This window comes from Ranitomeya imitator, chromosome 4 (assembly GCF_032444005.1).
Source record: "Ranitomeya imitator isolate aRanImi1 chromosome 4, aRanImi1.pri, whole genome shotgun sequence".
Lineage (NCBI taxonomy): Eukaryota > Metazoa > Chordata > Amphibia > Anura > Dendrobatidae > Ranitomeya > Ranitomeya imitator.
The window spans coordinates 546,877,656-546,897,798 of record NC_091285.1 but is presented as its reverse complement, the minus strand read 5'-3'; the positions used below and the strand labels follow the sequence as shown (position 1 = coordinate 546,897,798).

The 20,143-nt window shown below is 44.0% G+C and overlaps 2 protein-coding genes and 1 long non-coding RNA gene across 3 annotated transcripts; 2 read left to right on the top strand and 1 right to left on the bottom strand.

The window, feature by feature from the left end:
* Positions 1-4,459: 4,459 nt before the first annotated feature.
* Positions 4,460-6,068, top strand: LOC138674252 (uncharacterized). Its single transcript, XM_069762140.1, has 2 exons — positions 4,460-5,036; positions 5,476-6,068. The coding sequence occupies exons 1-2, from the start codon at positions 4,626-4,628 to the stop codon at positions 6,004-6,006; spliced, it is 942 nt and encodes a 313-aa protein (XP_069618241.1). The 5' UTR covers positions 4,460-4,625; the 3' UTR covers positions 6,007-6,068.
* Positions 6,069-6,764: 696 nt separating this feature from the next.
* Positions 6,765-11,651, bottom strand: LOC138676713 (uncharacterized). The gene is made up of 2 exons (XM_069766248.1): positions 11,250-11,651; positions 6,765-8,215 (listed from the first exon to the last, which is right to left on the bottom strand). Exon 2 carries the CDS (start codon positions 8,207-8,209, stop codon positions 6,950-6,952), a length of 1,260 nt encoding a protein of 419 aa, XP_069622349.1. The 5' UTR covers positions 8,210-8,215; positions 11,250-11,651; the 3' UTR covers positions 6,765-6,949.
* On the top strand, positions 9,714-10,570 carry LOC138674251 (uncharacterized). Its single transcript, XR_011320551.1, has 3 exons — positions 9,714-10,203; positions 10,285-10,377; positions 10,455-10,570. It is a non-coding gene; the product is annotated as an uncharacterized lncRNA (long non-coding RNA).
* Positions 11,652-20,143: the final 8,492 nt, after the last annotated feature.

Here is a 20,143-nt window from a genome sequence, read left to right as displayed (position 1 = left end):
CCAATCATAGTAATGGCAGTATCCAAAATGGCTATGGTATTACGGTGCATGTCAGGCAGTCCCTGCATGTTTTTTGGCTGCCTAACAAGCACCAAGCATGCGGGGCAGGGACTTGAGCATGGTGCTCGAGCACCACGATACTCAATTGAGTAAAGGGAGTGTTCGAGCACCTCTATACTCGATCACGTATCGAGCAGTGGCAAGCACAGTAACTAATCACTAGTTGAAATGTTGCATGACGTTGTATCATGAATATAAAGGGTTTAATTGTCTGGGTGGCTAAAGTATTTTTCTTTATGAATTTGGTCATGAATGTGTGCTATTACTCTGTTCTCAAGGGGGACATTGGTTCTTCATCCTCAGGATAGGTTGAAGTTCCAGAGGTTGGATCACCCACTGATCACACATTTATCACCTTTCCTGTAAGTAATGTTTTTGATAGGATAAATTTGTTCAATGGAACTTTGCTACTCATGACCTTGTTCATTTGCACAGAGCACCAAATAATAGAGCCCAAAAATAATATAATTTTCATGATCCTAATGACATTACCGAGTTACCCAATTCATTTTCCATGGTGATGAAAATACACTTCTCAAAAAAATAAAGGGAACACTAAAATCCCACATCCTAGATATCACAGAATGAAATATTCCAGTTGTAAATCTTTATTCATTACATAGTGGAATGTGTTGAGAACAATACAACCTAAAAATTATCAAGGTAAATCACAACTAATATCCCACGGATGTCTGTAGTTGGAATGATGCTCAAAATCAAAGAGGAAAATTAAGTTACAGGCTGATATGAGGATCTCATCTCGGCACCTAATGGCAGTCAGGCTACCTCTGGCACATGGAGGGCTGTACGGCCCTCCAAAGAAATGCCACCCCACACCATTACTGACCCACTGCCAAACCGGTCATGCTGAAGGATGTTGGAGGCAGCAGATTGCTTTCCACGGCGTCTCCAGACTCTGTCACGTCTGTCACATGTGCTCAGTGTGAACCTGTTTCATCTGTGAAGAGCACAGTGTGCCAGTGGCGAATTTGCCAATCCTTGTGTTCTGTGGCAAATGCCAAGTGTCCTGCACAGTGTTGGGCTATGAGCATAACCCCATCTGTGGACGTCGGGCACTCAGACCATCCTCATAGTGTCGTATTCTAACCATTTGTGCAGACACATGCACATTTGTGGTCTGCTGGAGGTCATTTTGTAGGGCTCTGGCATTGCTCCTCCTGTTCCTCCTTGCACAAATGCTGAGGTAGCGGTCCTGCTGCCGGGTTGTTGCCCTCCAATGGCCCCCACCACATCTCTTGGTGTACTGACCTGTCTCCTGCTAGTGTCTCCAGCCTCAGGACACTACGCTGACAGGCACAGCAAACCTTCTTGCCACAGTTCACATTGATGTGCCATCCTGGATGAGCTTCACTACCTGAGCCACTTATGTGGGTTGTAGAGTCCGTCTCATGCTACCACGAGTGGGAAAGCACAACCAACATTCAAAAGTGACCAAAAAATCTGCCAGAAAGCATTGGTACTGAGATGTGGTCTGTAGTCCCCACCTGCAGAACCACTTCTTTGAGTATGTCTTGATAATTGCCAATAATTTCCATCTGTTGTCTATTCCATTTGCACAACAGCATGTGAAATTGATTGTCAAACAGTTTTGCTTCCTAAGTGGACAGTTTGATTTCACAGAAGTTTGATTTACTTGGAGCTTTACTCTGTTTAAATGTTCCCTTTATTTTTTTGAGCAGTATATATTTATGTGCTTCTCTACTGATAACTAGTGTTGAGCATTCCGATACCGCAAGTATCGGGTATCGGCCGATACTTGCGGTATCGGAATTCCGATACCGAGATCCGATACTTTTGTGGTATCGGTATCAGATCAATAGGGATGTGTAAAATAAAGAATTAAAATAAAAAATATTGATATGCTCACCTCTCCGGCGGCCCCTGGACATCACGCTGGTAATCGGCCGGCTTCTTTGTTTAAAATGAGCACCTTCAGGACCTGCGAATGACGTCGCAGCTTCTGATTGGTCGCGTGCCGCCCATGTGACCGGCACGCGACCAATCAGAAGCCGCGACGTCATTCTCATTCACAAAACTCCTAATTCTAGGAATTAAGGACCTGCGAATGACGTCGCGGCTTCTGATTGGTCGCGTGCCGGTCACATGGGCGGCACGCGACCAATCAGAAGCCGCGACGTCATTCGCAGGTCCTGAAGGCGCTCATTTTAAACAAAGAATCCGGCCGGTTACCAGCGTGATGTCCAGGGGCCGCCGGAGAGGTGAGCATATCAATATTTTTTATTTTCATTCCTTATTTTACACATCCCTATGGATCCCAGGGCCTGAAGGAGAGTTTCCTCTCCTTCAGACCCTGGGAACCATGAGAATACCTTCCGATACTTGATGTCCCATTGACTTGTATTGGTATCGGATATCGGTATCGGCGATATCCGATATTTTTCGGGTATCGGCCGATACTATCCGATACCGATACTTTCAAGTATCGGATGGTATCGCTCAACACTACTGATAACTGATCATCATTCATATTAGATAAAATCTGTTGATACTTGTATGTACAATTGTTCACTAATTACACCAATGGCTCAGAATCTCATTCCTATGGAGTCTGACTGCTTTTCTATGTAACCAAAAAAGCTAAATGTATAAGGAGTAAGTAGGTCAGCTGTATAATACTCGATGTATTTAGCAACTTTATGCTGTTTTCTATTTCTTTCTTTTATGTAATAAATCTTGACACACCCATTATTTGTCCATTAAAAAAGTTGAGGATCTTTTATTTTTTTATTTAGATTAGGATATACAGTATATCTGGAAATTAATGTGCTTTTTATGTAATAATGTAAGCGTCTTTCTTTAATTTGTTACTTGTCTGATATGTTGAAGGTATTAAAACTATTCCTATCCTTTGCTTTCTAAGTGAACTGGACAAGGACTAAACTATTACACTCATGCATCTTATATCTCAGTGACATTAGCTCCTGGGCAGTGGAAATTGCTATTTTTAATCCACCTGAGAAGTCACAAGGGTTATCTGTAAAGGTACCGTCACACTAGACGATTTTACAACGAGAACGACAACGATCTGTGACGTAACAGCGTCCTCGTTAGCGATATCGTTGTGTTTGACACGCAGCAGCGATCTGGATCCCGCTGTGATGTCGCTAGTCGGCGCTGAAAGTTCAGAACTTTATTTTGTCGTTCGATTGGCGTGTATCGTTGTGTTTGACACCAAAAGCAACGACGCCAGCAACGATCATAGGGGCCGTCGCAGCGTCTTGCTCTAGCCAGGTAGGCGTTGTACATTAAAAAGGAGACGCCTTTACAATACATTGCAGTGACGCCCGTAATAGATTTAAATTTTAAACGTTTTCTTGGAAAATATCAATTTACCACGATCACATAAACTTCCCATACTATGATAGCCTAGGTCCAATACATATCGCCTGATTAATACAATAAAATATGCAATTACAAAGGATAGGGGACCGCCAAGTGATAAAGTATTACCTAAAATAAAAAAAAGGATACGCTATTACAAAAGGTGACTCCCTCTGTCCTGATAAAGCCTGGGAGGTGGTGTGTACATTCCATAAAGGAGGTCTTTACAATACATAACAATTACAAAAGGAGACGCCTTTACATTACATTATAACATTAAAAAGTGACCTCAGGACATGACTTTACAAAGGAGATGCCATTGTGTCGCAATAGTCTGTGATGTGGTGTCTACATTATAAATAAAGGGGGTCTTTATAATACATTACAATGACAAAGGGGAGGACATAATGACATTAAAAAAGGTGACGCCATAACATGACTTTACAAAAGGAGATGCCATCTGTCGCCACAGCCTACATGGGGATTACAACAGCCATTACAAAAAAAGGCTTTTACTTTATTTAATAAAAAAAAAATGGTGACGCCATAACGTTATACAATGGAGTGGGTGTGATGTCTCCCTGTGAACTGTGATAGGCCACAGCGGGATCATCTATAGGTAGGTTCTATAGCAAGGTTCCGATATAAAAAGCTTGAGTCAACTGTTCAATCACTTGTGCGTATTTCAACTACGAGCATCTTGCAATAGGTTGGAAATCCACAACTCTGCATCGTGTTCATTCTCCATCTCGTAAGCGTTCTGGTTGGAAATCAAGATCTTTGCAGCGTCTTTGTTTTATAACCTCTCGTGAGCGTCTTGTTTTGAAATCTGGAATTCTGCTCCGTATTGATTTAACATCTCGTGAGCGTCGTGGTTGTAAATCGAGACCTTTACATCGTTCTCTAGCTTCTTGTGAGCGACCTGGTTGGAGATTTTGAACTCATCAGCGTTCTTATTAAATCTTTCATGGTAATTTTTTTTTTTTTTTTTTTTTTTTTTTAATCTGCCATTTTCAAGCCCCAAAATTGTTATTAATAATATAAAAAAAGCATACGAACCATTCCATCCCTAAAATGGTGGCTACCAAAAGGAAAGAGCGCACGGCCCATCCCATACAAGAGAAGGCTGCTCACATTAGGAAAGGCACAGGGGCCACAACTTTCTTGCTTGATGTTGCTTCATTTTTTTATTTTTTTTTTAGATGTCTGCCAATGAACAAGACTGTGTTCGGGCACTCATAGAGATGTACCGCTCCCTGCCCTGCTTGTGGAAGATAAAGTCGGCGGATTACAGCAACCGCTACAAAAAGAAAGATGCGTATGAGAAGCTGGTGGCCATCTACAAGGAGCATCATCCCACTGAGACGGTGGATGAACACATTGTGCGTAAAAAAATCCAGGCTCTCCGCACAGTCTACAAAAAAGAGTTGAACAAGGTGGAAAAGTCGCTGAAGTCTGGGGCCGGAACTGACGACGTCTATGTGCCCAAGTTGTGGTACTATGACCTGCTGGCGTTCACTCGGGACCAGGAAATTCCTCGTCCGTGCCAGACTGTCACAAGCATATGTGCACCATCGCCTGAAGAGAACCTGCCCGAGTCTCCGGACGAGCATGTAAGTACCCCCTAGCTTCCCTTCTAGTAGCATGCCGTGTGTCTTGTAGGTTTATGAGACTGCATGGTTTCCAATAATAATGATTCACATTTTTCATGTTTAATCCCCCTGTTAATAACAGTTGTCACTTCCTGTTCTGAGAAGTATGTCCAAACAGTACTCCCCCCTCCTTTAAATGCATTTTTAATAATTTCCAAAGTCTATAACATAAAGATAAATACATTAACATATTGTGTCTTCCGCACATTTGTACGTACAGTATTGCTGCCCAATGTAGTTCAGCCCAGCTCTGAAAGCTCTGTAACCCCTGTGGTTTGCTACCTAGTTCGTCATAGCTTCCCATGAACAGGAATAGAGGTGTTGGAGAGGTGGGGCTCTAGGCTGAGTTGTTTGTATGTTATTGACTTTTAATTTTTTTTTCTTTTTGCTTGAATCGCAGGTGCCTCTTCAACAGCGGGAAAGACCAGAAGGGAACGATGTCCAGTCCCATCAGTCCTCCAGAAGCCCGTGTCTCGAGGATCAGAGACGTCCACAGCGGCCATCTCGCAAAAGAAAGTCGACAGCGGGGACACCTGTGGATCTCCTGGCAATGGCTAACAACATCTTGTCCAAGCATGCGGCAACCCAGCTCTCCGCATTCCCAACCTTGGTTGAGGAACGGTTAAAAAAATTGGACGTTACCCAACGATCTCACGCGGAGCGATTGATGTTTGACGTTCTGAACGCGGCAGCCGCTGGAAAACTGAGCGACACATCTATGTTGAACATCACCGAGCGTCAGCCCAGTAGCCAGTTTTATTTTGGACCACCACAGGAGCCCATGCACAGCACTCCTGTCCGCAGACCAGGCCCACATCATTCTCAGTTCTGGACACCACCTGCACCTCCTTCTTTTGCAGACTTTTCACAAGGACCTCCTACGTCCACGGACCGGTACAGCGAGATGGGCACCTACTATCAAAATTTGTAGGGATCTTGTCTTGAAAACACTAGAGACTTCAGTTTTATAACGTCCATAATCCACTCTGCCTACTGCCCTGCCTGACGCCCGGTAATTAATCCTTGTGCCACATGAAAATGTCATGTGAAAACAAATAAAATATATATATTTTTCAAATTTGTCTCCATACTACGTGGCTCTCTGGATGGGCAAAATACTATGTGGGTGGGCAATATGCAAAGTGGACATGCATACTGTACAATACCAAATGCATTATAATCGGGATAGATTATATATATATATATATATATATATATATATACATATATATATATATATATATATATATATATATATAACAGCACAATGCTCACCAATAGCGGGTGCCTAGCCCCCTGGATAGAATGGTCCAAGCATTTATCCAACATATATACAAAATAGGAAAAAGAAGGCAGCACTCATAAAGTTTCATGTGAAAAAAATATGGAGATTTAATCGACCCACATCACTGCGCGACGTTTCGGCTCCCTGAGCCTTTTTCGAGCCTTGAAAAAGGTTCAGTGAGCTGAAACGTCGCGCAGTGATGTGGGTCGATTAAATCTCCATATTTTTTTCACATGAAACTTTATGAGTGCTGCCTTCTTTTTCCTATTTTGTATATATGTATGTATATATATATATATATATATACATACACACACACACACATCATGAAAGCGCTAGGGCAGAAGAGGTTGTTGATTCCCATGGTTCATATGTTTAATACAGAAGTAGAGTATTTTCATAGTTCAATATTTTAATTGGAATGGAATAAAAAGAACAAGACAATGTACATAAATCAATATATCGTTATGTTGACATTGTTACTTGACAAAGAAATTGGTTGGGTTCTAAAAAGAATGGTACACGAGAGCGGATGAACAAAAACAAATGTAATCCATAATTAATGGTAAAAGATATGCCTACAGTTGCGCTACAATTGTTGGTGCTGCCATGAGACAGCCCCTGGACCATTGAAAAAGTCACAGTATTTTTCCCTGCAATTTGTCGCGTCATCATTGTTCCTTCCGGATCCCAGACTTTCCAGGCCAGAAACCCTGTGCTCATCTAGACGCCATTCTCCCTGGGTTATATCCCCGTTTGCAGGGTCAACAGAGTCTACATACTGTGGAGGGCTGTATGCAGTGGCATCACGGCGGCGCAAAAAGTTGTGGAGGACGCAACAAGCAAGAACCACAGAGTCTATAGACGATAGTTTCATGTTCATTGCAGTGTGGAAAACACGAAATCGGTTTGCCATGATTCCAAACGCATTCTCCACAACGCGTCTAGCTCTCGAAAGCCGGTAATTAAATATGCGCCGCTCAGGTGTCAGAGTTTTCTGGGAGAATGGCTTCAAAAGGTTGGGATGCAGTGGGAACGCCTCATCTCCGACAAACACAAAGTTCATGTTTTCAGTAGTGTCACTGTTGGGAGGCAAGGCCAGTTTGTTTTCTTTCAAGCGGTCCCCAAAATCGGTTAGCTCCAAAACTCCGCCATCAGATAATCTCCCGTTAATCCCTACAGACACACTTACAAATTCGTAGTTCGCATTAACGAGGGCCATCAGAATTACGCTGAAATAACCCTTATAGTTATAATAAAAGGAGCCGGAGTGTGGTGGTTGGGTGATGCGGACATGTTTCCCATCCAAGGCACCCCCGCAATTAGGGAACTGCCATTGCTCATGAAATCCCCTTGAAATCTCTTTCCAATCATCCGGGGTCTCCGGGAAAGGCATGTAATTTTGGTGTAAAGCAGAGATAATTGCTTTACATGTCTCCGGAATTATGACGCTGAGTAGGGTTCGGGAAATCGCAGCGCAGTAATGCAAGTCTTGCATAGACCTTCCAGTCGCCAGGAACCGGAGCGTAACAGCCAGTCTCTCATCCACAGGGACAGCAGCTCGCATCCTTGTATTTTGCCGCCTAATATAAGGTTCCACAGCTTCAAGTAGGAAATTAAATGAATCCTCGGACATTCTCAGGTAGTTCTTGAAATCATGCGGGTTGTTCTCCTTCAGTTCCCTGATTAGGCCCATGTGGGACAATTGATTCCTCTTCTGCAGCCACTGTCTGGTCCACATGCGGCGCTGTCGCTTTGCACGATTGTTTCGCGCTTCAGCCTCCAGCTGGTTCTGAGCTTCTAACAGCAATGCAGCCGCTACAATCGCAGGTACATCCGAAAGAGACATGGCAACCTGAAAAAGCACAATAAAAAATAATTATTACATATGATTTGCTAAAGTGACACAAGACAACCAATACTGTTAAATAGTGTTCACACATCTTTTTTTTTTTTGTTAGAAGGCAAAGTTGACATTAGCGTTTTGTTCGGTGCAGCCACGGCAATGCATGTGCCACTATATTTTACCTAGGGGCCTGAAATAACATGTGTTGCCCTATCGTTTTGTGAATCATGCGTCAGGACACAGAGGACGATGCATGATGTTTTTTTTTCTGACCCTAAAACCATGGAAAAGTTAATGCATGGGTCACAAAAAACGGCGTTGGGCATGTGCTCACATATCTGTTCAGCGTTGCATCTCAGACGCTGCCCTGTTCTACAGAAATGTGAACATAGGATTTAATGGAAATTTATATTTACATGTGTAATAAGCAGCGTTTAACACTACAGCCGCACCTCATTAACATCCCAAAATTACGATACAAGCTACTACAAAACTGAAAGCAAGACAATAAACGCTGTGAGTTGGTAACGGGAACGCCCAAAAAAAAAGGATGTCTGGAGCAGTCGTCACAAACGCGACGCTGTGCATAATCAGAGACGCTATAGCGATGCCGATCGCGCCGCAGCTAGGACCTCCTCTGGGCGTGGTTAGGCGGTGCCGTACAGCGTCTATCTTTAGAAAATGGCGGCGAGACAGCGCTGTGCTCCTCTGGGGCAGGCCGAGGTGCGTTTTTTTGTGGACAAGATGGATGCCCTCGACTATGAGGGACGGAGGAGCCGGCCTGCCCACCCAAATTTGCACAAGAATGCAGTGCTGGGCCGCATTGCAGAAATGATGGAGAGCAGGTTCAGCATCCGGCGCAGTGCGCTGCAACTGCGCAAGAAGTGGGCCGACCTGCGCTATAAGCAGCCACTCCATCTGGCACACTTGCGAGCGGAGGCAAAGCAAGGCAAGTATCAGAATGGTGGAATTGGAAGACGCACGGTACCGAGCGGGGGGAAATGGGATACTCGTGCCCGTGGTTGCCAACTTGTCCGGGACTTACGAGGACAAAAAATTAATATTTTCTTTTCAAATTTCTATAATGTCCAAGCGCAAAAATGCGTTGTCGCGTAAAAATTGGTCAGGTCATGAATTCCATAATCTCCACCCCCCATATTTAATTTATACGGATGTCCGCAATTGTAATCCCGATTGTCCTGAAATCATTACGTGGAGGTTGGCAACCCTGCTCGCACTGCCAGTAGGGGGAAACAGGAGACGTGCACTGCCGTGAGGTGCTTCCTATGTTCTATATATGTAATTACATTTAGCTTGTCAAAATTGATTTTTACTCCTTCCCGCAAATGGCCTCTTTTTTTTTTTTTTCTACAGCTCTGTACTTTTGTTGTCTAAACATGGCGATTTCTTTTTTTTATTTTTTTGTGTAGAGAGACGCCGCCGGCACCAGAGGGCACTGGCCTCCACCACAGCGGCCAGCAGCAGGCCACAGCCTGGACCGTCACGTAAGTTATCCATCATTCATTTCAATTTTATAACTGCATATGGGACTTTACAGGGGAGCAGAAATATAGAATACATTACAGATGCTGCCGAATTTCGATAGGCTCCTAACTTTTGCTGTCAATGTTGTCTAGTTTTATTGTGATGTCTACAGCTCTGTACTTTTGTTGTCTAAACATGGCGATTTCTTTTTTTTATATTTTTGTGTAGAAAGACGCCGCCGGCACCAGAGGGCACTGACCTCCACCACAGCGGCCAGCAGCAGCCCACAAGCTGGACCGTCACGTAAGTTATCCATCATTCATTTCAGGCTCCTAACTTTTGCTGTCAATATTGTCTAGTTTTATTGTGATGTCTACAGCTCTGTACTTTTGTTGTCTAAACATGGTGTTTCTTTTATTTTTGTGTAGAGAGACGCCGCCGGCTACAGAGGATACTATCCTCCCCCACATCTTCCAGCAGCAGCAGCAGCAGCCCACAAGCTGGACCGTCACGTAAGTTATCCATCATTCATTTCAAAATTATAACGGCATATGGGACATAAGAGGTGAGCTGAAATATTGTATACATTACAGATGCAGTAACCCCACCACAGGCCACTACTCCGCCCTTCCGCTACCCATCTTCCTCCCCCGGCTCGGCATCATTCTCCCCAGAGGCGAGCATTCGTAAGTGACGATAAACTGCGAGCGGTTCCCCACAGCGAGTTCAATTGTTAAACAGATATGATTTTGATTCCTTTTAGCTCCGGGAACTCTGGCCCGAGACAGGGGATGGGTGGTCAGCAGCTCCAGTGATGGACAACAGGCGTCCCTTCTCCGTAAGTATACAGACAGTGGGAGGGGTTATCGGTGGGATGTCACATTTGAAAGCGACTAATAAAATGCAACCAAAAAAAAAAAAAAAAGACCTCTGGGACAGGACAAAAAAAAATGACTTTTATTCTATCTTCTATCTACAGAACCGGACACTGTGAGAGAGCTGCTGGCCAAACAAGAGGGACTGGAGCGGACAGTAGCGCTCTTGGAGCGCACAGTAGTGCTGCTGCAGCATCAAGTGCAGCAACATGGACGCACGCTGCGACACCTTTTGGCGCGCGGGCGTTAAAAATGTTTTTTTTTCTGTTTTTCTTGACAGATGTAATTTTAGTGTTTTGTTGAAAAAAAAAAAAAATCAGTTCAGTTTCTAAAAAAAAAAAAATTTCGTTCCTTTAAGTTGTGTGCTGTTTTATTTACTAGCGGAGCACGCCAGGGCCAGCCAAGGCAGACACAAGAGAATTAGTTAACCTTTCCATATAGTGTGTGCAAAATTGGCAGACAGCTAGTTTACCTTTCCATATGGTGTGTGCAAAATTGGCAGACAGCGCAACTGAGTTTGCAAACCGCATAGTAATGCCTCCATCTTGTGCGTCTGCTTGCCAGATGCACAAGATGGCTGCCGGAGGTGTTTTATCCATCATTACACCATATACATAGATAAAGATTATTGAATAGCCATAACTATACACAAAAGAAACAAACAACTGAAAGACATTTCATACCGTTGATGAGCAAGAAAAGAAACGATGAAGACGCCTGCAGTAGAATACGTTCTAGACAGAACGTCCACGGGAGAAGAGGATCGTAGCTGGCGAAGGATCGTTCCGAACAGGACGCTGGAAAGGCAGAAGACCGTGAAGACACAGCGCTCCAACAATATGAATCAATCGCTGTAGAGTTGCGGTTTATATTCCGGGACGCCGTAACGTCACATCCTGGGTGTCTCCCTGTGCATAAAACACACCTATCTGGCTACGTCTGCATCGTTAGATCGTTACACTCTTGCTGTGTGACACTGAGCAAACGACTAGCGAGGACGATCTGTGAGTCGCTGTTACGTCACTGTATCGCTCCAGCATCGTTCGTAGGTTGGTGTGTTTGGCATCTCTGCAGCGACCTAAACAGCGACGTTCCAGCGATCTTATTTTGGTCGGATCGTTGTCGTTCTCGTTGTAAAATCGTCTAGTGTGACGGTACATATTACCCGGAGGTTAAAGAAACAAAATCTATTACTTTTTTCATGCCGCCTTATTTAAATATATCCATATGCATTATTCTTGGCTTGGAATTTATGCAGCTATGCATTTTTGCAGGTAGTTTTAGATTTATTAACTTACCCCATCAAGTGTATGAGATTATTGTATTAGATTAGAAAAAATCTCTGCATATAGAAAACCTTCTCGTGCATTGTATTCATGTAGTGGTAATGCAGAGTATTCAGATTTTTATACTTAATGCAGTAAAATATAAATAGTCAAAATAAAGTGGAAAATTACATTGTCACAAGTAGCACAAAATCTCTTGTAGAATAAAAGCACAGTTTGGAAATGCAAACAGCATAAAACCTATAGACATCACACATTAATAGTGCTGTTTGTGAATTTAGATCTTAGACAACACACACCCAAATGTCTTGTGGGCCCATACAACCTTCTTAATATATTTAGCCATAGTACAGACTTATATGTCTCCTTCTACTCAATCTCTATGTGCTACTTATTTAATACAGAAGGATACAGCGTTATATTAGATACATGAGCGGATCTTACAAAATTAGAATTTGACAACGCAGTTTCATTGGAAATTAGATTCATAGCAAAATATTCTCTGCAATTTGCATGTATCTTATTATGCTCTGGAGTATGTCCAGACCCCAGAGCATAATAAACATAAGATTTAAAAAAAGATTTAAGGTACCGTCACACTGAACGATATCGCTAGCGATCCGTGACGTTGCAGCGTCCTGGCTAGCGATATCGTTCAGTTTGACACACAGCAGCGATCAGAATCCTGCTGTGATGTCGTTGGTCGCTGCAGAAAGTCCAGCACTTTATTTCGTCGCTGGACTTCCTGCTGACATCGCTGAATCGGCGTGTGTGATGCCGATTCAGCGATGTCTTCGCTGGTAACCAGGGTAAACATCGGGTTACTAAGCGCAGGGCCGCGCTTAGTAACCCAATGTTTACCCTGGTTACCAGCGTAAAAGTAAAAAAAAAAAAAACATTACATACTTACCTTCCGCTGTCTGTCCCTCAGCGCTCTGCTTCTCTGCCTTGTGTAAGCACAGAGGCCGGAAAGCAGAGCGGTGACGTCACCGCTCTGCTTTCCGGCCGCTGTGCTCACAGTCAGTGCAGGAAAGCACAGCGCCGGGGACAGACAGCGGAAGGTAAGTATGTAGCGTTTGTTTTTTTTTACTTTTACGCTGGTAACCAGGGTAAACATCGGGTTACTAAGCGCGGCCCTGCGCTTAGTAACCCGATGTTTACCCTGGTTACAGGGGACCTCGGGATCGTTGGTCGCTGGAGAGCTGTCTGTGTGACAGCTCTCCTGCGACCAAACAGCGACGCTGCAGCGATCCGGATCGGTGTCGGTATCGCTGCAGCGTCGCTTAGTGTGACGGTACCTTTACTCACCTTACTGCTGACTGGTCACCACTCTGCTGCCTGCTGTTTGGTCCTCAGAACTGCCTCAGTCATGACCTGCATCTCCAAGCCAGTCTACACTAAGCTGAGACTTCCAACTGCAAACAGGCCTTGGAGGTCATTGCATGTAACACTTTGTGATGTCATGGAAATGCAATGCCCAGTGACCTCTGAACATGCTCATGGCTGGAAGTGCAGGCCTAGATTGAACAGGAATAATATATCATTATGAATTAAAACTCAACCTTTAATATAACCCTTTAAAAATGGTAAATACAAAATTAAATAAGTGCAAGGTGCATGGAACAGACAATACTTAAAATCTCTGCGGGGTGCACACTGTACAGATGGGGTAGTTACACCACCAGAAATATGTTCCTTCAATCACTGAGCACGGTGGCTCAGTGGATAGCACTGCAGCCTTGCAGGCTGGAGTCCTGGGTTCAAGCCCCACCCTGGACAACATCTGCAAGGAGTTTGTGTGTTTGTGTGGGTTTCCTCCCACATTCCAAAGACATATGATAGGAAATTTAGATTGTGAGCCCCATCGGGGACAGCGATGATAATGTGTGCAAACTGTAAAGCGCTGAGGAATATGTTAGCGCTGTATAAAAAAATAGATTATTATTATTATTATAATCCCTTAACACTTTCCTTGATGGTGTGCACAGAGATTCACTCATACGGGGTGTAGATAATTATCATATGGAATAGAGTAATAGGGGAATGTCCATTCCGGGTCATACCCCTTCAGTGCCACCTCCACATGCTTGAGTGGTCAAACTCCCATACTCTATACATCAATACTCAAGAAACCTGAGTCCGCAGTATGATGGAGTGACCCACATGTGTATATGGGCCCTATATGGGCAGGACCGCGCTTAGTAACCCGATGTTTACCCTGGTTACCAGCGTAAATGTAAAAAAAAGCAAACAGTACATACTTACATTCCGGTGTCCGTCAGGTCCCTTGCTGTCTGCTTCCCGCACTCACTGACTGCCGGCCGTAAAGTGAAAGCAGAGCACAGCTTTCACTGCTTTGACTGCTTTCACTTTACGGCCGGCAGTCAGTGAGTGCGGGAAGCAGACGGCAAGGGACAGACACCGGAATGTAAGTATGTAGTGTTTGTTTTTTTTTACGCTGGTAACCAGGGTAAACATCGGGTTACTAAGCGCAGTCCTGCGCTTAGTAACCCGATGTTTACCCTGGTTACCCGGGGACCTCGGCATCGTTGGTCGCTGGAGAGCTGTCTGTGTGACAGCTCTCCAGCGACCACACTACAACTTACCAACGATCACGGCCAGGTCGTATCGCTGGTCGTGATCGTTGGTAAATCGTATAGTGTGACGGTACCCTTAAGTTCCAGACTGGACCAAGGGAACCCAGTGGATGTAGTGTATATGGACTTTTCAAAAGCTTTTGATATGGTGCCACATAAAAGGTTGATACATAAAATGAGAATAATGGGGATAGGGGAAAATATGTGTAAGTGGGTTAAGAGCTGGATCAGGGATAGGAAACAAAGGGTGGTTATTAATGGAGCACACTTGGACTGGGTCACGGTTAGCAGTGGGGTACCACAGTGGTCAGTATTGGGCCCTCTTCTTTTTAACATATTTATTAATGATCTTTTATAGGGCATACAGAGTGGAATTTCAATATTTGCAGATGACACCAAATTCTGCAGGGTAATCAATACAGAGGAGGACAATTTTATATTACAGGATGATTTTTGTAAACTAGAAGCTTGGGCTGATAAATGGCAAATGAGCTTTAATGGGGATAAATGTAAGGTCATGCACTTGGGTAGAAGTAATAAGATGTATAACAATGTGCTTAATTTTCATACTCTGGGCAAAACCGTCAATGAAAAAGACCTGGGAGTATGGGTGGATGACAAACTCGCATTTAGTGGCCAGTGTCAGGCAGCTGCTACAAAAGCAAATAAAATAATGGGATGCATTAAAAGAGGCATAGATGTTCATGAGGAGAACATCATTTTACCTCTATACAAGTCACTAGTTCGACCACACTTAGAATACTGTGCACAGTTCTGGTCTCCGGTGTATAAGAAAGACATAGCTGAACTGGTGCAGGTGCAGAGAAGAGCTACCAAGGTTATTAGAGGACTGGGGGGTCTGCAATACCAAGATAGGTTATTACACTTGGGGCTATTTAGTTTGGAAAATGAAGGCTAAGGGATGATCTTATGTTAATGTATAAATATATGAGCGGACAGTACTAAGACTTTTCTGATGATCTTTTTAATCATAGACCTGAGACAGGGACAAGGGGGCATCCTCTACGCCTGGAGGAAAGAAGGTTTAAGCATAATAACAGACGCGGGTTCTTTACTGTAAGAGCAGTGAGACTATGGAACTCTCTGCTGTATGATGTTGTATTGAGTGATTCATTACTTAAATTTAAGAGGGGACTGGATGCCTTTCTTGAAAAGTATAATGTTACAGGGTATACAGTGGGGCAAAAAAGTATTTAGTCAGTCAGCAATAGTGCAAGTTCCACCACTTAAAAAGATGAGAGGCGTCTGTAATTTACATCATAGGTAGACCTCAACTATGGGAGACAAACTGAGAAAAAAAAATCCAGAAAATCACATTGTCTGTTTTTTTATCATTTTATTTGCATATTATGGTGGAAAATAAGTATTTGGTCAGAAACAAAATTTAATCTCAATACTTTGTAATATATCCTTTGTTGGCAATGACAGAGGTCAAACGTTTTCTGTAAGTCTTCACAAGGTTGCCACACACTGTTGTTGGTATGTTGGCCCATTCCTCCATGCAGATCTCCTCTAGAGCAGTGATATTTTTGGCTTTTCGCTTGGCAACACGGACTTTCAACTCCCTCCAAAGGTTTTCTATAGGGTTGAGATCTGGAGACTGGCTAGGCCACTCCAGGACCTTGAAATGCTTCTTACGAAGCCACTCCTTCGTTGCCCTGGCGGTGTGCTTTGGATCATTGTCATGTTGAAAGACCCAGCCACGTTTCATCTTCAATGCCCTTGCTGATGGAAGGAGGTTTGCACTCAAAATCTCACGATACATGGCCCCATTCATTCTTTCATGTACCCGGATCAGTCGTCCTGGCTCCTTTGCAGAGAAACAGCCCCAAAGCATGATGTTTCCACCACCATGCTTTACAGTAGGTATGGTGTTTGATGGATGCAACTCAGTATTCTTTTTCCTCCAAACACGACAAGTTGTGTTTCTACCAAACAGTTCCAGTTTGGTTTCATCAGACCATAGGACATTCTCCCAAAACTCCTCTGGATCATCCAAATGCTCTCTAGCAAACTTCAGACGGGCCCGGACATGTACTGGCTTAAGCAGTGGGACACGTCTGGCACTGCAGGATCTGAGTCCATGGTGGCGTAGTGTGTTACTTATGGTAGGCCTTGTTACATTGGTCCCAGCTCTCTGCAGTTCATTCACTATGTCCCCCCGCGTGGTTCTGGGATTTTTGCTCACCGTTCTTGTGATCATTCTGACCCCACGGGGTGGGATTTTGCGTGGAGCCCCAGATCGAGGGAGATTATCAGTGGTCTTGTATGTCTTCCATTTTCTAATTATTGCTCCCACTGTTGATTTCTTCACTCCAAGCTGGTTGGCTATTGCAGATTCAGTCTTCCCAGCCTGGTGCAGGGCTACAATTTTGTTTCTGGTGTCCTTTGACAGCTCTTTGGTCTTCACCATAGTGGAGTTTGGAGTCAGACTGTTTGAGGGTGTGCACAGGTGTCTTTTTATACTGATAACAAGTTTAAACAGGTGCCATTACTACAGGTAATGAGTGGAGGAAAGAGGAGACTCTTAAAGAAGAAGTTACAGGTTTGTGAGAGCCAGAAATCTTGATTGTTTGTTTCTGACCAAATACTTATTTTCCACCATAATATGCAAAAAAAATGATAAAAAAACAGACAATGTGATTTTCTGGATTTTTTTTTCTCAGTTTGTCTCCCATAGTTGAGGTCTACCTATGATGTAAATTACAGATGCCTCTCATCTTTTTAAGTGGTGGAACTTGCACTATTGCTGACTGACTAAATACTTTTTTGCCCCACTGTATATACTAGATTCCTTGTTAGAGTGTTGATCCAGGGAACTAGTATGTGGAGTCGGGAAGGGATTTTTTTCCCCAGTGTGGAGCTTAGTCTTTGCCACAGGTTTTTTTTTTTGCCTTCCTCTGGATCAACATGTTAGGGCATGTTAGGTTAGGCTATGTGCTGAACTAGATGGACTTAAAGTCTTCCTTCAAACTTAATAACTATTTTACTATGTTACCATTTAGACAATAGGCATATTGCAAAAACTGGAAAGGTCTCACCAGCATTGATGTCACCCAGGACATAACCTTCATATAGATATCATGGTGAAGCCCCCGTTCCCAGTGATGCCTCGTGACAATGACCCCAGATGACGTTGCATCATGTGAGACCACTATGTCATCGCAGGTCATTGTTGCAAGGCATTACTGGGAACAGGAGCTGCCGGGAGCATCTTGAAGACCTGGGCTGGATTCAGGGGCTGACGGAAGGTGAGATTATAACTATTTTTTTATTTTAATTCTTTTTTTTAACAGGTATATGGTACCCAGGGCCTGGAAGAGAGTCTCCTCTCCTCCACACCCGGGTACCATCCGCACATGATCCACTTACCTCCCGCATGGTCGGCACAGCCCCATGCGGGAAGTAAGCGGATCAATGCATTCCTATGTGTGTGGAATTGACGCGATTCCGCACAAAGAAAGAACATGCTGCGTATTTTTCTGTGACACAATTCCGCCGTTGAAAAATACGCAGCATTAGCACAGCATTGCGGAATCCCATTGAATTAAATGGGCTGTGTTGTGTATGTGTTTTTGCAGCATTTTCGCTGCGAAAAAACGCGGCAAAAACGCATACAATCTGCAATGTGTGCACATAGCCTTAGGGCTAATTAGGGGTATATTGATTGCAGTGCTAGGTAAGCAGGGGAGTCTATGTGAGCAAATCCACATCAGTACAAGGCATGCAGGCACTGTATGTGAGTTCATAGATCTCACTGCATACATCAAAAGGGTCCATTACTGTCTGCTGCTGACTATTTTATATATACCCAGCTGCCAGTATCTGCGGCTAGGATTAATTTTTTTTGACAACTATGTGGTATTATAGGTCTCTATATGGTGGTAATATCGTGTCTGGTAATGGTGTGGTGGTATTTGTCCCTTGTATGTGATATTATTCAGTCAGTTTGATGGTAATATGTGTTCTGGACATGGTGTGGCAGTATTTGTTCCTTGTATGTGGTATTATAGGTCTCTATGTGGTGGTAATATGATATATCGTCATGGTGCGGTGGTATTTGTCCCTTGTATATGATATTATTGGTCATTTTAAAAAATGAAAAATAAATAAAAATATACCTAAATTGTATTAGTTATTTTAATAAATGATTAATAGGTATGAGAAGAGTAGAGCTCAGCCAAAAGAGTCTACCTTGTCATAGTGGCGGCTTAAAAAAATCACTTGGCCAAAACAAAAGCTGCTGGCTTTATGTGTGATCTGGTAATGGGAACTGTTAATGTGTGATTGGTGAGAAGTGGAGTTTTCCCAAGAGAGAGCGGTGGGGCTGTGAGCAGTTTGAGGGGTCTAGATGGGGCTCGCGTGGAGCCTGGGCGGAGTCACAGGGGGCCCTGTCTCCACTACAGGAAGGAGAGATGGAATGTGATCCTTGTAGCTTGGGTTTTGAAGGGTGGCCAAGCAATAATTAGTGTTGGCCAATATGCATCCAACGCCGCTCACAATTTTGGTCTAGTCATCAAAGTTTTGGAGAATCGCTCAGATGTCGGACATCCATGCCCACTCATTAGCTACGTGAGGAGCCTGACCGTAACATCGGTCAGGCATGTTGCAGCTGGTATTCAATTACTGCTCTCTGCTGCTCACAAAGCCTTGCCAACATATGCAACATAACATTACGTTCTAACAAGTGGTGACGTTGCACACCAATCGGTGACCTGGAAGTTGCAAATGCTGCTGTAGCAGTGCCATTGTGGCGGCAGCTATAGTCGACTTGCAGAAATGGCCACACACACGTTGTATTTTTACAAGCAGCTCAGGCAGATCTGAGAAGGTTTTGAGAATCCGCTGAACCATTATGTTGAGCACGTGAGCCAGGCATGGTATGTGTGCAAGGTTGCCAATCTTCAGAGCTGCCACCAGGTTATGGCCATTGTCACACATGACCATGCCTGGTTGTAGGTTTAGGGGTGACAGCCACAGATCTGTCTGGTCTATTAGACCTTTCAACAACTCTTCGGCAGTGTGCGGTTTGTCACTTAAGATTATTTTCAGCAAATTCTGTTGCTGTCTGGCCGAAGCAGTGCTGCAGTGCTTCCAGCTGATGTTGACGTTTGTGAGATAGAGCGTGAAAAGGAGCAGGAGGTGCTGGAACTTCTGTAGAAGGTGGGGGCAACCTTGATTGAACCAGGGCCTGCAGTCCTCAGTGTCAGTAGCACATGTTCTGTTTCAGGGCCTGACTGGGTCCTGGCTTCCACAATGTTCACCCAGTGTGCCGTCAGGGAAATGTAGTGTCTCTGGCCACAAGCACTTGTCCACATGTCCATGGTACAGTGGACTTTCCCAGTAACAACGTTGGTTAGGGCAAAACTGATATTATGGGACATGTGCTTGTGTAAGGTGAGGACGACACACAGGGAAAAATAGTGGAGGCTGGGGCCCGAGTACCAAGGGACAGGCGCCGTCATGAGGTTGCGGTAAGCTTTGATCTCCACAAGCTTAAACAGCAACATTTCGATGGCAGGAAGTCTGTAAATGTAACTGATTAGTATTGTGGCCTGTGGGTGGGTTCTTGCGTATTTAGACTTGTGTTTCAAGGACTGGGGTAGGAACAACTGAACACTGTGCTGGCACAATGACGTGGATGTGGTTGCTGACAATGGTTGCAAGTGTGCA